General features: G+C 48.0%; 1 protein-coding gene across 1 annotated transcript in view; it reads right to left on the bottom strand.

Moving 5' to 3' along the window:
- The window catches only part of IGDCC3 (immunoglobulin superfamily DCC subclass member 3), a 97,080-nt gene that overhangs the window by 24,898 nt on the left and 54,780 nt on the right, over window positions 1-17,402 (bottom strand). The window contains exons 3-6 of the mRNA XM_061371181.1: window positions 14,704-14,848; window positions 12,094-12,224; window positions 6,628-6,765; window positions 304-462 (exon numbers count right to left, since the gene is read on the bottom strand). Of these exons, the coding sequence (XP_061227165.1) occupies window positions 304-462; window positions 6,628-6,765; window positions 12,094-12,224; window positions 14,704-14,848 (573 nt within the window). The remainder of the gene's footprint in view (window positions 1-303; window positions 463-6,627; window positions 6,766-12,093; window positions 12,225-14,703; window positions 14,849-17,402) is intronic.

Here is a 17,402-nt window from a genome sequence, read left to right as displayed (position 1 = left end):
ACTCACTGCATGAGTGATACCTAGCACTCTGAGATGTCCAATATGAGACCAGTGCCCGTGTCCCCGTATTATTAAGGACCATGCAGGGGTGAGTGATGACTTTGGCTGATTAAGTCAGTCTGAGCTTTCTGCTGAGATGTACAAGCACGACAACAAGTAACGATGGGTGTGCTATGCTGAACAAATGCCTGTGATGGGATGGAAAGCCATTGCACCCATGCAGCTGAGGCCTCAGCTGAATGACACCTGGTTGCTACCCACCAGTGTGAGCATCCCTACTCTGCAAGCCCCAGGTTTGCTCACCTTGCACAACGAGGCTGCCCTGCGCAGTCCTTCGCACCCGCGTACCGGGTTTGTTCGCAGCGCACACGTAGATGCCGGAATGCTGCACGGTGAGGTCTGAGATCATCAGATTTCCTGTGCCCAGCACCTGGATCCCCTCCACGCCAATGGGGCGGCCGTCTGAAAGAAGAGGAAAAGGATAACAGTCACACGCTGGACCTTTGTGTGAGGTTTTCCACGCAAATGGAACGGTACCATGCTCCGTTACTGGGGTTTGCCAAGTGAGGTCAATGGGTTGTAGCTGACACTTGGCAGAACTGTCTTCAGGAGAAAACCAGGATCCTCACTTACATGTTTGCCCAAACCCAAGGTACCAGCATAGGAAATGTGAAGGCTTTCAGCCAGGTGCTCAGATTAAGGCAAAGAACACTGTTCACTAGAGCGGTTAAACCAAGTGAAATCATACCAGCCTCCCTAAGCTACTGCCTGGGTTCTTATATTAGATTGCCCAGGGATGCAACCAGTTCAACAGCCTGTTTCCAGCAGAGATGCTCTGAAGGAGAGGATCAGTGTTTCCAAATAACCATGCCTGGGCTCCAGCACAAGGTCTTCAAAACAGAAGTGTTTAATGTGAAATAGTTCAGTATCAGGGAATTCACCTTTTCCCAACAAAGCCTATTTTTTACTGGAAAATTCCCAGCCAACTCTAATTACAATGTGTTTCATTAGTATCAGGCTATTGCTTTTTATTGCTTCATTGATTTGTGTTTTAAGACACTCCTGACAAAGGCAGCTCTAAATCAGCGCTAGCGTGTGTCAGGGTGTCTGAGCAGAGCGGCAGGGCAGGGGGGTACTTTTACTGAGGAGCAGTAAAGGGGAGCCCACTTTCATCAGTTGGAAAACGGGAATTCAGTTCTTCTCTTCCCTTTGATCAAGGAGTTTGAAGAACCTACAGAATGGGAGAAGCAAGTCTGGGTTGGAAGGGAGCTTAAAGCTCATCCAGTTCCAACACCTTCCACTAGAGCAGCTTGCTCCAAGCCCCTGTCTCCAACCTGGCTTTGAACACTGCCAGGGATGGGACTTCTCACAGAAGCCACCCCTGTAGAGAGACCCCTGCCTTGCAAACCCATAGAAGTGAGGGATCCCATTTCAGATTAACAGCAGCATCCTGCTAGCAAACACCAGTAAAACATGCACTGAAAGCCACAAACACATCTCCTGCCATGCTCCTTACACACTGTTTTCCAAGAAATTTTTAAACTTCAAGGTTTCCTTGCTTCATTAGGCAGGGAATGCCAGACCACTTCATTATTTGCGTTGCAAAGAGAAATGCTCAGGTCTTTTAGAGAGAGAAAAACAATGTCATTAAATGATTAAATGATCACATAACTGGCCAAGGCACTGCAGCAGTAAATGGCTCAGTCATAAAAAGGACAGTAAAACATGACCTGTCCCACATTTAATGAGCAATAACAAGGAACCATTCCCTTCAAACATCATCTGAACTGAAGTGTAAAGAGGTCTGAATTAAATTCAAATTGAAGTTGATTTCATCTTTTAAATTAGACCTTTTGGAAGTCCGTATTTACGTGTAAAAATCAAGTCTCTCTCTCTCTTGAGATGGGTGGGATCAGCGACAGATGCAAAGTGGCCATACCTGGATGCTCCATCACATCCTTGCCTTAAGAAATACCACAGAAATGTGACTTGAATGTCAGTAGTTTTAGTGTATTATTTATAACGTGCTACATAATTTAAGCATGCAAAGACCCAGCCTGCAGCAGGCACTCCACAGAGTCCAAATACCAGCACTGATATGTCCTTAGTTACCTCTCTAGCTCCAGCTACCAATTAGAGCTGTGGTGCTCTGAAGACACATCTCCTGCCAGCCAAACATCTTTCACTTCCCTGAAGAGCAAAGTTCTCCAAGCTCAGAAACATCGAGGGATCTGTCACTGATCCAGAGTGTGGTCACCTCTAACAGCAAAGATCACTGCCAGATCACCCCATAGGCCTTTTGATCAACTTCTCCTTCCAAAGGGTGCTGGAAGGGCTTCTAGAGAAGTATCTCTCCTTTCCCAGCCTGCACCATTCTTCTTAGTCTGCTGTACCTCACTCAACCCAAACCACCCTGTGATCAGTTAGAAGGTCTTCAGCTAACAGCAAGTCCAACTGTGTAACGCTAGCAAGGCACATAAATAACACAGAGTATTTACACAAGAAATTCCTTGCATCCTGAAAGCTCAGCACTTTGCAGGAGTGCTGTGCAGAGGGGCTGATGTCTCACACCTGCTTTGCAAAGGACATGGAACTGTTGGAACAAGTCCAGAGGAGGCCACGAGGATGATCAGGAGACTGGAGCACCTCCTGTATGAAGACAGGCTGAGAAAGTTGGGGCTGTTCAGCCTGGAGAAGAGAAGCTGCATGGAGACCTCATAGCAGCTTCCAGTATCTGAAGGGGGCCTTTAGGGATGCTGGGGATGGACTCTTCATTAAGGACTGTAGTGACAGGACAAGGGGTAATAGGTTAAAACTTAAACAGGGGAAGTTTAGATTGGATATAAGGAGGAAATTCTTTCCTGTTAGGGTGGTGAGGCACTGGAATGGGTTGCCCAGGGAGGTTGTGAATGCCTCATCCCTGGCAGTGTCCAAGGCCAGGTTGGATGAAGCCTTGGGTGAGATGGTTTAGAGCGAGGTGTCCCTGCCCATGACAGGGAGTTGGAACTTGATGATCTTAAGGTCCTTTCCAACCCAAACTGTTCTATGATTCTACGATTCTATTTACTTTAACCCTGTTTCCCTCACACAGAAGCCTGAGGAGTGGCTTGGTCAAGTGATCCGAACCCTGAAACCCTACCTTCCTGGCACCACTTGCCATCATCAAGTCATCTCTCTACGGAGATCTGAGAGACTGCAAAAGCACTGTTGCTCAGTTCCTGAAGCTCTCAGGACCCACGCAGGCTGGAAACTGCTGCTCATTTAACATGACCTTCTACTTCATTTTATGAAGTCAAAAGCAGAACATTTGAGGGCTGAAAACAAGCCAGTGTGGGTGCAAGTGTTCGACAGATTCACTCTGCCGATCCTCAGTTGATGAGGGCAGAAGAGAGAGGTTCAACTGGTTGCAAAGAGCAGAAGACAACTGATTAATAAAGGAGACCATTCTCTGAGTGGGAGATGCTCCCTAAAGATGCTCTGCCTGTGGACAAAAGAGGCTTTCAGGCTCCCCACTGGGGGGAAGTCTGGATGAAAGGCGTCTGTGGTTTGGGAGCTGCATTATTTATTTTTCCAAGGTGTATGGGATGCTTTTTGGAGTCCATTCTCCCGCTAAGGGAGTGATTGGCACAGCAGCACCAATTACAGAGACCCGTTAAAACGTGCCAGGCGATATGAATATGCAACAACACCAACGCCTTTCTTTTGTAAGCAGCAAGTAGAAAGAAAGTAACAACTTTCTAATGTTGATCATTTAGGTCTTTTGTGAATTCTTTGTATTGTGCCATAGTAGCCTTCCACTTTTGAGACACATGGGTCTCCTGCTCCAGCGGACACTGGGCACTGTGGATTAGCATATTTAGAGTACATTGCAACAGTTGACTATTCAGTGTGTGAAGTGGTGAAATTTACTCTATTATTTCTAAACACTTACAGCAACGGTGCTCCTGTCAACCAGTCAGCCATCTATTACAAGCTTCTGTGTCCAATAAGTTACCAATTAATTGGCTCCTACAATTGTTGTATAGTTTACTTCTTGAATGGCTCCCTCTTTAGTAATTTCCTTCCCATTGTGCGACCCTTTCTGACAACTTCTGTATAACGCTATCAGATAATCACTGTCTTTTCTTTCTCGCCTCACTTTTCTCTATCTCTCTAAATAGTTTATTATTCTGCCTTGGTACCTTTTATGGAGGCCAGCTCAGTGGCCTGTCAGTTAAAGGGTAAGGATACATTAAAATCGTCATTCATTCAAAAGGCTTTGCAGTAAGTGCCCAGGATATTCATTTGTGCACACATACAGGTCCAAGCCTGAAGTGTGTAGCTCTGAAAGGAAAAGCCCTATCTTTCCTGAACAAACCCTTAATGATTTTACATTTCTCTCAGAGCCTGCTCTCTAATGAATGTTGACATTTCATGCACGGCGAGACACAGGGATTCTGTTTGTGGTCGGGGCTACAACATATTCCCAAGGAAATTGAATTCAAAATTGATTGGGTGACACTCAAAAACTGGCCTAGAATTTGAATGGTTTCCTTCAAGCAAAATATAGGTGCCCTTCCCACTGAAAACCAGCCAGGCTTCAGCAAAGCCAAAGCAGAAAGTGCAAATGTTGTTTATGGCTTGCTTTGCCCTGCACCAGAAAGCTGTGAAAGCAGAAGTGTTCTTTTACTCCTTTCTGATAGAAGAAATGCCACAAGGTCAAAACTGTGAGCAAGGGGGTTCAGAGAGGCACTCTGAACCAGCAGCATGCCCTGGGCAAGGACGTGCCACAACGGCCATGACATATCTCTTCTTTATTTTGACCAGGCAAGAAAGATGTTCACATATAACTGACTTTAGGTTTTGTGTAGATCAAGTCAGGCCATTGCTAAATCATGGCTAAGACTTCGTGCCCATGGGTTTTTTATTTCTGGGAGTGGATTCAAAGTGTTTTGGTTCCTAAGTTGAATAAATTCCGTGGTTATTTAGGCTAAACCAGTTCTGTAGGAAGAACCGCAGGAAGAAGACCTTCACACGGGAGGAAGCCACATGTACAGATGACAGATACTCAGGGGATGATGTCCATGTCCAGTGTAAACCCCTCTCCCTCCTCCTGATCACACAGGCCCAGAGACATGAAAGAGCTTCTGAAATGGCTACAAAGAGATAACAAACCCAGCAACTCATCAGAGAGCCACACTGCTGTCAGGATCGGTGCCACAATAAACAAGATCTTGTGATGCTTTGGACAGGAAACATTCCTGCTGAAGGGGAGGGGAAATAACGGGATCTCTTTCTCACTCAGTAGCTCTAATTCTGCTGCTGTGCTACAAAGCAGCATGGAGAGGGTGTTTATTTTTGGTGGAAGGCAATGCTGAGCTCAGACCATCCAAATATCACACGAAGCTCTGCATCTTCGTTATTGCACTGCTCTATAGAGACAAGTGTTTTGAAGAAGGTAATAAACACTTATAATTAAAGGCAACTATAGTTTATTATAGTTGAGCACTAACATAGAGCTGCCTTGTGTCCAAGAGATCCAAACCAGTGATACAGCAGACCCAGGGAACGTTTAAACCCAGCATCAATCTGACTGTTATGGCTCTGGAGGAAAAATAACCAGTTAGTGGCAGACACAAGCTGGTTTTACAAGCCACCAGAGGAGCAAGCAGGAGGGCAAGCACAGAAGAACAGTGCAATGGATGCTCGCTACGTGTCTTTATCCCCTGATGGACAGCTCTGGAGTGGGAAGGCGCTCTTCCCATGAGCTGGACCTGGAGTCTGGGAGAGCCACAGCACAGCAGCAGGAGACAGGATTACCCCTGTTTGTGCTTCACAACCACACTGGAGGACTCGGGGACATTAGCATCCCAAAAATGACATGACCTCATGGACCACAAGGGCTTGGGAAATCCTAACTGAACCAATCCCAAAGTGTGCACAGGCAGTTATAAGCTCCAGAAGATAAACGAAAAGCCATCAGCTCTTTGCTCAGATTTCTGTAGGGCAATGGAAATGTCACTCTGAGCAAAATAGTTTCCAAGGTACTATCACAAAGTTAGAAACTACAAGAACCACTTGCTTTTGGACTGAAACACAGCACTTTGCTCTTCCTTGCTTGTGTGATGCCATCAGACACTGCCTCTGGTTTCCATGCTGACTAAAATAACATCATGGAACCCAGCAGCAAGCATTGGGGTTTTCTAGAGCTTCAGACATGCTACTTTAAACACCTTGTCCCCTCATTTTTCAAACTCCCTGATGAGGCAGCAAGTTTCTTTCAAGTCTGTTTTACATGAAGGGTATGTCTGTGTGTGCTTTGCTTCTCTAGGCCAACAGTGGTGATGTTTCTGATGCAGCTGAAGAAGATGCTGTCAGTCGAGAAGAGATAAAATTATCACCTTTCATGCAACATCAACAGGTTTAACCAACCCACTCTGCTAACAGGAGAAAACAGGATCTTGGCAGAGAGGAAAAACAAAGTGTAGACATGAGGATAGAAAGCACTTCAAGCCTACAATTAACTTCCATAGGAAGGGAAAGGGTGAATCACCTGTTGCATAAAATAGTCAGTGACACCTATCTATTTCCCATAGGATAACAGGGAAGAGGAAGAGGAGGAGGCAATCCCAGTCTCCTTGGGCTTACCTAGGCGGCTCCAGGAGACAATGGGCCGGGGGTTGCCGGTTGCGATGCACTCCAGCACCGCGGTCTGGTGCACCGTCAGCGTGAGGTTCTCCGGGCCAACCAGTATCATGGGGTCCTTGTAGACGGTGGAGTGGGAGCCTGCAAGGACAGCATCATTGTTAAAAGGCACCTGATTCTCTCCTGTTTAATGGAAACCCTGAAGGCTTTGTGCATCCTCTAAGTACCAGTGATGCGGCTGGTGTAATCCTCACTAAACCTGAGGGGTACAAGAAACAAAAGGAGCACAGCGTCTGCATGACAGTGACAATGAACGTGTTCCAAGTGTGCTGATATTCCTGGGGAAAACCCCCAGCCAACAGACCCAGCCACAAGCAGCCCTGTTAACACACATACGTAGGCGGCATAAAGAAGGAACCATGCTGTGAACTACAGAGAGCAGATGAGCAGGAAAAACATGGCATACAGGGAGGACACAAGCTGCAGGACATTTGCAGGAATGCAAATAAAGGAAGGAGTTGCTTTACCTTTCAGCATCTCAAGCCATAAAATAATCCATGCAGTCCATAATGCCTAAATCTGCCTCTCTGTTCATATCCTCTCTTGCTGCTGGTATTGTTTGCTCCAAACCCCCTTTCCTGGGACACAGAGTGATGGAGGTGCCAGTCCCTGACTCCCAGTGAGGATCTTTTTGAGAGGAAACTCAAGGAAACTCCTCTCATAACTGCAGCTCAGAGTGGTCATTGCCCTGCCTTTACAGCAGTCCTGTCCTGGTCCACTCTGGTGTAACTGGGTACAGGGAGAGGATGCATCCCCTTGTTCTGCTGTAATCGTGATACAATCATTGCTCAGGATGCAATCACTAATCCTTTATTTGTGCTACAGTAGCACCAAGTGGCAGCAACCAAGAATGGAACCCACTGTACAAGATGATGCACAGACCCATAATACAATAAAGCCCTACCACAAGAACTCTGGAGATGAGGCAGGCACAGGACAAGCAAAAGAAACCACATTTCACCAGACAGAAAGGGACCACAAGACAAAACCATCCTCCTGTGTCAGGTATACCACAGCTGAAACTGCATCTCCCGAGACCCTAAAAAGTGCTCATAGAAGAGTTTTGGGTTTGAATGAACCTTCAAAGCTCATTTAGTCCACCCCCCCTGCAATAAGGAGGGACATCTTCGAAGATGAAAGCCTAGACCAGGCTGCCCATAACCACATCCAGCCTGGCCCTGAACGTCTCTAGGAACGGTGCATCCAGCACCTCTCTGAGAAACCTGCTCTGGTATTTTACCACCCTCATTGTAAAGGATTCCTTCCTCACATCCATCCTGACTGTCCCTAAGCCAAAGATCCCTTCAGCCTTCACTCCCATTTGCTGGGAGGAGGGAAAAAAGGAGATGCTCTCAGCTCCCCATCAGCAAACACAAACACCGACCATCTCTGCATTGGTTTCTCCCTGTTTCCAACGAGATCTGGGTTACACTCCAGAAATGCCAAGGTCAAGCAGTGTTCAAGGAATTCCAACAATCTGACAGCTGCTGCTGGCAAAAATGCTCTGTGCACCTGCAGAGAGAAACACTTGGGCTGGGCATCTGCCCCCAAGCAGGAGAGAGGCACAGGGAGGGCTGGGGAGCTCATCAACGCCATGAGTTGGGCTTTGTGTTGGGGCCATCCCACGCTGACTCTGAACATGGACTTTCCAATGTCTAAACCCCTTGTTAAAGAGAAGTGACCCACCAAAAACTATGTGCAAAGGCTTCTCTCCAAGATGAAATGTCCTTTCCTCCTGCCCTTCTTAGCATTACCCTTTCACAGCAGCTCAGGGGCTGAAGCTGGCGTGTTAGTGAGGGGATTTCACAGTGGTCCAAGGGCTAGCACAGATCAGAGGGGCTCGCTTGTTAACTGTTCCTTACAGGGGCTAAATGGGAGCAATAAAATGACTGTGAGGTTGTGGCTAAATGGGCAAAATCCAAGAAAAATCACCGTGTCAGTGTGACTTAGGAGCTGAGGCTCTCCCTGAATGCATTTCACTGCAAGCCATAAAATGCAGATTTTTTTATGAGGACCAGAATGCACAATAAATTCATATGACCGGCTGGTTAACCCCAAGAGAGCTGAAAAACAATACCTTCCCCCTCAGTACCTCGGAGTGCCTTTAAACCCCATGGAGATTTATTGTTCTAAATCACAATAGTAAATGTTCACGCTTAGAATAAGACGATATTATCATCGTATTACAGAGTGATTTCAATATTTCAAAACACACAGAAATGAAATGAATTGTCCAAGGTCACCTGAGAATGTCAGTAAATGGGAGCTGAGACCAAAGCAGAATTTAGAAAACACGATTTTCACCATCAAATATATTAAAAAGCACACTCTGATTTATATTCTGAAAGAGGCATGCAGGTTTTTGGGTGTTTGGCTAAACCCTGTCCAGCTCTGGAAGCTGCATTTCCAACACTGCCAATCCCAATGGCCATGGCAGTGCCAGCTCCAGGGCCAGAAGGGATGGTGACCCAGCAGCGATGTGGCCACCGGACACAGCACCACGCAAAGGGGCTGACCATGCCCAACCATTGGGAGGAGGAGGTTTTTCTCTCCAAGCAGAGAAGCTCTTTGGTGCAGGGTCAGGAAGGAAGGAGTGAGAGGACGAAGGACTCGTGGCAGGCGAGTGCTGCTGGGGCACAGCAGGGCTCGGGGCAATGCGGGGAGGATTTAGTTTGGAAGGGAAAAAGGCTCTAATGATGCCTGTGGTCCCCAGGGGCTCTGCTAGCAGCAGTTGCAGTGAGGATGGGGAGGTCCCCGGCACCATCAGCAGTGACAGGCACTCTAGCAGGGATGGGAGCGTTGCAGGCACAGGCTCTTAGATCTTGATCAAAAGGACAGCAGCAGAGAGAGGCGCAGCTCGTGCTGGGAAGGTGTCAGTGCAGAGAGGCAGCGGCCCCTGGGGAGCAGCTCCGCTAAGCAGGCACTTGAAAATAATCCATCAGGAGGACTGGAAGCCACATCCGTGCTGCTGGCTGCTGGCAGCCCCTCCACTGCTGCCGGGAGAGGAAGGACAGTGCTGCAAGCAGGCGCCTTCATCCCCCATGGGCAGACACCCTCCTCTTCCTCTCTAGTCCCTGCAGGACACAGGCTCCCAGAGCCCACCTCCATCCTCTCCCTCCTCCTTCCCCAGCCAAGGCTCAGAAGCCCTCACGAGGCAGATTTGGTGCTTCTCTGTAGGTGAAGCAATGGCTGAAATTGCTGTTAAGAAGCGAGGGAGCCCTCCTGCCCCGATGAAGAGCAGAAAGCACCATTCCCTTTACTCCTCTGCATGAGAGGGAGGTGATGGAAAGATCTGCAAGATTACCACTTAACCCATCATACCTAATGACATGTGCACAACAGCACTCACATTAGTTCAGTATTTACTGACACAACACCCACACCACTGAAGCAATGCCTGCAGCACACCGTAGCCTCTGCTGGTGTGCCAAAGTCTAGGCTTAATATGCTAGCACATACCTGCTGTCCTGCTCTAACGGATATTTGTGTGCTCTTAGCAAACACCACAGAGCATAAACCTTCACTGAGGCTTAACCCAGTGCAATGGGTTTTCCATGGGCTGAGAGCATGCAAACATCCCATCACGGCAGCCCTGCTGACGTGCAGGCACTGAAGCACGGTCCAAGCCCTTCAACAGACACTTACACACGGCGCCCATATTCATCATTCGACTGCTTTAAGGAAAGAGGAAAACCACAAATGTTTCACAGACAGGAAACCTGGAAAATATCCATGTGAAATGAGGGATGGTCAGAGGAGAACAACGAGCACTTTCTGCCCTGTGAGGAATAATAACTCAGACCAATAAACTGACACAAAGAACTTCACCACGTTGATAATTTACTGTTCTTTCTTCTCTCTACATGAGCTACTGCTCACATAGATCAAGAAAACAGATTAGCAACAAGCACCAAAAACCTCCCAGGTCTTTCAGAACCAGTTAACCTGCTTTCTTTCCCCATCAGAGTTGACATACACAGCATCACTCTTTCCTCAGCTTCACCCTATTTCACACATGCTGCCTTTTTACAGCTGGCAGAGGCTAATCTGACACTTGGCACAAGTGTTCAGTCTCTTACTCCAAACCACTGGCCAGGCAGTCATTCTGGAGGGTGAAGGCAGGCTGTGAGATATGAGTGTATGCTGGGAAGCCTCCAGCCACTGGGTACCAGCAATTCTGTGTCTCTGATGGACAGGAGAGTCACAGCCCAGGGAGAAAGACCCTTTGGAGTCTACCTCTTTGGCACTCATCTCTGAAGGTAACCCACAGATGTCTGAAGTCCAGGACAAGCAAGCTATCCTGTTTTCATACAAGGAGGTTGAACGTATCAAGGGTATTTCTCTGAGAGAGCACAAAGGTGTCATTCACTCCCAGCTGCTTGGGTTGTATGATTTGACTTAAAACTTCCCACTTCCTTCATGCTAGGAGCAGCTACTGAAACATCAAGAGAGACTTGTGAAGCTAATAGTGTTTTAACTAAAAACCACTGACAAAGGAAGAATGTGTAACTACAAGGTGACAATCTAACACCAGCTTTAGAAACTGGCTGAGGAGTCACTGCTTGAAGGGGCTCCAAGAGATCAGCTTGGGTCCCACACAGTGGACAGTCAATGGGCAGGTCAGCGGGTATGGAAATATGGCAGTGTTTGCACCTTAATCCTTGCTTCTCTGTGCCCAAGGTCACCCCTTCCACATGACATTTTGTGTGCATTCCCCAGCAGGCCAGACCTGAGCACATGCAAAGCGTGGCTATGGGTTGCTTTGGTTTGCCCTTACAGCTTCATCACATCCTACCTCTGGCAGACTGAAACCAAACAGCAAGTGTGTGGCTTTGGCCATTACTTTGGAGAGGAGACCATAAGGCACTGTGACTTCCTCAGCTCAAGCTTTCAGAAGTGAAAACCTGCTTCAGCCACTAACTTCAGATGTGGATGGAGAAGCAAGTCAAAACTCAGCCTAGGTTGCTCAGGTCTTCTCCTTCTCATCTTCCAAAGAAAGGTTAGCCCGCTTTGGTCACAATACAATGCTAAGAGCCTACACAACATAATTCCCCCATTAGATAAATAATTGATCACCCTGAGTGCTGCAATTACTTCCAGAGTGGGCAGGTCTCATAGGGAAATGATGAATATTCCACGTTTCCAAAAGAATTTATTTAATGTAAAGCTGCTGTAGCTCATTTTCTCACCCTCCTCCTGCTACCCAGAAACTGGCAGTGATTTACAGGCGAAGAGACACATTTATCTGCTATCAAATGGGCTGATCTGGCAGGAACTAACAACAATCCAGAAGAAGGAAGGTGTCATGGCTGGACAGAGGAACACTTCTCAGTGCTGTTAGTCTGAAACTCTCTTAAACTGTCCTGGTCCAGAAGAGCAGAAGTCAGTGCAGCATTTACTGGCACTCACCTGACACGGTGAGCCTGGCCTCCCGGCTGAACTTCACATTAGCAATATTGGTAGCAACACAGTGAAAAATCCCACTGTCTTCTGCCCTCAGTCCTGTAATCTGGAGGACTCCCTTGGGAAGCAGAGTGTACCTGTGGGAAGAGAAACACAGAACCAAAAACTCACAAAGCAGGACGTGATGTGGCAGCAGGCTGCATAGCCAGGCAGGTGAGGCGGGCTGGCTCCCTGCATCCTGGCAGCCCGTGCTTATGAGAGAATCACAGAACCCCAGACTGGATTGGGTTGGAAGTGACCTTAAAGCTCATTCAGCTCCAACCCCTGCCATGGGCAGGGACACCTTCCACTAGACAAGGTTGCTCCAAGCCCTGTCCAAGCTGGCCTGGGAGTCAAATCCCTATAACCTTAGAACCTCAAATGCATGGAAAGGTGAGTTTAAAAGTTATTGAGTGGGCACACACAAATATCAGTAAATATTTCCTATGTCTAAACCATAGGTATATTTAAGTCATGCATGCATACACACACATATGTATCCATACATTACAGGTTGCTTGGCAACCGTGTGTTTAAGTTGGCTGGTGGTAAGTCAATACAGTGTGATGAGTTAATAATCCATTTCCGTCTGGAAGATGAAGAACATCTTTCTCCCTATCAGCATATGGTTAAGTGCCTATAACCCTGCGCTGGGCTCCGAGCGCGCGGCTCGGTGTCGGAGGCAGCGTGACAGCAATCAGTTTGAAACATCCCCAAGTTGATTGCAATCTCTCTGGGACTTTAAAATGCCCATTGTTTTGGATGAATTATACCACAAGAAGCCTTCATTTTTGTTAACAATCTGCCCACAGCATTAGAAGATTCAATTCCAAAGCTATTATTCTGCCTTCAAAGCCTTCAAGTGCAAGACTCGGCATACAAATTTATATACACTTTATACACAGAAATGCACCAAGCGTGATTAATGCAGAAATCCAATTCAGTTAGAGAAGCAACCCTCATCATCCAGGCCCACTGGCGTCACAGATTAATCTACTGAGCTGACAATAAAAACCTTCCCCAGTAACTTTACTCCTACAAGAAGCTAAATCTGCTCAAAATCAGGACACTGAATGTAGGGAAACTGCTCCCAGTCCATGTCCTCTAGCTTGGGCAAGCTCCCTGCCCTGGAGGAGAAGCAAGGGGGATGAGCACAACCTGGGGCTCTCCAGGTTGGAGGAAAGCCTTGGCTCCTCAGTCCTGGGGCTCCTCAGCCTTGGAGAAGGAAGCCCTGGTCACATTCACACCTCTGACTATATCCACACCTGCGACCACGGGCTCAAGTGGAAAGGAGCAATAATGCATGAAGGGCTTCCAGGGACCTTCACCTGTCCTGCACCATCTCCCTGGGATGCACATAAGGTGTCAGGCCCAGTTCTGCAGCTCTTACATCCGCTGACACCACCACGGAGCAGTTGCCCTGCTCAACCACATCCCCAGATTAGAACCTGTATGAGTAAGAAGCCTTCAGAGGAGATCAAGTTTGACAAATCAACCCTGTGCTGGGCTATGGAAAACACGAGGAAAAACAAAACCTGACAGTTGCAGTTTGCCATGGCAGCATCGGGCCTCTTGGGTCCTTCTACTGTAAGTTCACCACAACACCGAAAAGGTCAGGCATTGTTCCAGCCCTCATGTTTTCTCCTGCCTCCAAAGAACCCAACCCCGTTCTGCTGCAGAACTGACAGTTTTAAGAATAGAGGCTTTCAGGGAGATATTTACAGCTTCCTGGTTTCACCTACTCCCAATGCACACACATCAACCCGTGATGGAGGTGTGCTGCGACCGACTGTCTCCTACCATCGGCTGCGCAGCTCCCGACCCACAGCTGGGACCGCCGGCACGGAGCACACGTTTCCTGCCAGCTGCCCGCTGCCGGCTCCCACTGCTGCTCGGAGGATCAAACCCCTGATGATCAATCCCTCTGATGAGGGATGCTTCCGACAGGCAGGGAGCAGCCTGTCAAACACAGGAAGCGAGGACGTGCCGCCCCGGTCTAGCCTGGGGAAGGGAGGGCAGTGGGGTTTTCCATACGAGGATTACATTGGGAAACGGCAGCCCAATGCCCTGTGAGATGCTCTCTGCAGAGCTCCCCTGCCATCATACACAGGGGAGTCCACCTGGGAAGGGAAGCCAAGCGGCCATGGCGTAATTCAGCACTTGCAAGAGTTCAGGATCCACATAAAAGACCCTAAGTCATGGATCTGGCTTGGGAAGGGTTGCACAAAATGGAGCCACAGAGGGATGGTGGATGCCAAAGCTACCCAGCCCTGCTAGGACTACCGGGTGGGCTTCATGCTGGAAAGTAAACCTGGAATAGGGCTGATCAGGGAAGGTCAATGCAGAGCCCTTGCCCTCTCCAAAAAGGCTTTACCTACCTCTCCTGAGACATGCATTATTTCAACACGGTGTTTGCCAGCAGGAGCCCAGGAACCTCACAACACTAACTAAAAGAGTCTTCCATGGCAGGAACACCGACCAAGACCCTTAGCCCAGGTTAACTGTGTCCTAACGCAACTGTGACAGCAATAGCAAGCCTGGCCACCTTTTTTCCAAGAGCAGCAGTACATGTCCTACCTTTCGTTGTCTGTGTTGACTGGCATGCGGTTCTTTTGCCAGAGGATGACCGGCTCTGGCAAGCCATGGATCTGGCACTGGAATCTTGCTACACCACCTTCCTCCACCACTGCGTTCTGAGGGTGGATGTGGAAGTCGGACATCGCTGGAAGACAATAAGAGACAAAAATATCCACATGTGAAGAGAGATCCATTGCCAAGAGCTTCACGTGACCTAGAAACATCCGGATATCCCAGAGCTGGCAAACGGGATGGCGATGCAAGAACAGAAGACTGGTTTGCAGCCTCCCTTCCTGCATGGAGAAACAAGACCAGTGTCAAGTTCTTGCTACGTGTCTGCCCTTGCACATTAAACTGATTGACTCAATCAGGGCAGAAGACAGTGCTGCACGACACACATGCTCCACAGTGAGGTCTACAGGGGCAGCAAGACACACAAGGAACTGCACTGGCATTTACTGGCCATGCTCCACAGCCTGAGTGGGCTCTGGATCCAAGAAAAGAGATGTTTATGCTTTCTGCTGCTGCCAGTGTCTTACCTGCTGTAAATGCTCTGATGTGCACCGCCTGACTCCTAAACTCACTTTGTTTAAATGCCTTGACCAAAAGTGGTCCCAGATACTTCACTAAAACTCACAGCCCTTGATTTCCGCTCGGTTTGGTGGATGCTCCAGCTCACTGCAGGCTTGGCCTCCCAGCACTGCAGAAGGAATGGTCACATCTCCATGCTGCGGAGCAACAGGCTTCAGCCCACAGAAAGAGCAGCTGCCAAGAGCTCAGCAGTGCAGCAAACCAAAGCTTTTGGGGTTGGGACCACCCGACAGCTAATGACAAACCTCAGCGTGCCCGTGCAGGGTGAATGCAGCCCAGCCTGTTCCAGCATAGCCACAGCTGTAACCATTGTGCACAAGGACTCCGGCATGCTGTTAGAGCTACATAAATAATACAGTAATTATTACTATTAATTAATTGGAAGGTGCTGCCTGTTGACTCTGCAATAAACATATTTGAAGCTAATAAACATCCCCGTGGTTATTCAGCTCATGATTCATTTATAGTGCTGCATCCATGGGAAGATCTCACATTATCATACAAAACAAACTCCAATTGAACCCCCTGCTCTGCCACCCCAGCTCGATAATACCCCTCTCCCCAGCAAGAAAGCCTCATCCCCTTTTACATGCATCAAGTATAATGAATGTACTTCTGCTAAGGAACAAGCTGCATATGTGTCAGGGCAGCTTAATCATTCATCTGCAAACTCCAGTTGGGCTCAGGCAGATGGGAGATGGCCATTAGCAATCATACATTAAATATGTGTTGCATTAACCCACGCTGCTCCCACAGCCACTGCTCTCAACCCGCTCACTGCAGGTTTGTTAAGCTGATGGAGCAACATGGACCAAAGCCCTGGCCCTGTGTGGCCATAGGGATGGGGAGGTTTTTGTATCTCTAAGGGTGGGATAAGGAGCAAGACACACACTGGGATGCACTGATTGGAGCAGGACCAGGAGGTGGCTGTGCGATGCTCCAGCGAGATGGGAACACAGCAGCACAAGGCAAAAAAATCATGCAAAATGATACCTTTCCCAAGATGAAAGCTAATGCAAATATCCTGGTAAGGGATGGAGCCCGGTGGTGGAATGGCAATTTATCCAATTCACACAGATTTAGCCTTGAAATGAGACTGTGGCCCAGAGGAATCAGCCACGTGGGAAGGAGCCCAAAGGCTGCTGGAGGTTCTCCCACCCCAGGTGCTTCCCTTTCCAAGCTGACAAGGGATGCTCCAGAAAATGAGGGATCCAAGGGTGCCTGTGGCAGGAGGGCTCAAGGGACCCTGCGGAACATTTCAAGGCTGCCATTCAGAGACCCAGGCCAGGGTGAGCATCTTACGACCAAAGCGTATGGACCCACACCAAGAAACAAATCCCCAAATGAATAAGGACACAAACCTCTAACAAAGAAAGAAAGGGGGGAGGAAAAAGCAGCAGAGATTCAGACGCCTGCAGGAAAACTCCTTTCAAATGTACAGATGCTCAGCGCTGAGGTTTTTCGGTGGCTGACAGGGTTGATAAGAGGAAGGAGGTGTGAATGAGAGCAGCCCCGGCACAGACTTTGCTCTGCTGGCTACAGAATTCATTGCCAGCCCTTTATTTCAATAATATCACCTCTTACAGGTAAAACTGCAGCAATAACCTCTACTCTTAAAGACACTAGTATTAATATTTATCATGAATAAAACATGGCAAGTTATAAATAATTCAGTTATGAGGATGTTAAGTAAAATATTACTCTTCAACGACCCTATAATGTGGCTTTGAAGCACAGTTTCATGTTAAATGCCTAGGAAACACTGTGACCCTTGCCAAGACCAGCTGGTTTGCAGAAGATGCATTAAAAATTCATGCACTGAGCTACAAAATGCTATTTTTAAAACAGGTTTCTGAGTTTATTTACAGTTGCAGAGACAAAAGCTTTTGCAGCACCTCCTGTACAACAGCAACAAAACTCAAACACGTGTGCTTACCTGCAGTGCTGTTTTCAGCCTGCAAATAAACCCCTGGGTGTAAGGAGAGGAAAGGGAGAGGAGCACAAGTGCTTTACAGAGCATCGCCTGGCTAAATCTCCTACAGCAGAGTCCTTGTTCCAGGCAGGGCAAGACAAACCAAAATGGGCTACAGGAATGGATGGGGAATGGT

This window comes from Neopsephotus bourkii, unplaced genomic scaffold, assembly GCF_033783945.1.
Source record: "Neopsephotus bourkii isolate Nb327-2 ecotype Australia unplaced genomic scaffold, CSIRO-AGI_Nbou_v1 NB_1572, whole genome shotgun sequence".
NCBI classification, from domain to species: domain Eukaryota; kingdom Metazoa; phylum Chordata; class Aves; order Psittaciformes; family Psittacidae; genus Neopsephotus; species Neopsephotus bourkii.
The sequence above is the reverse complement of the archived record's forward strand: the minus strand, read 5'-3'. Positions and strand labels throughout refer to the sequence as shown.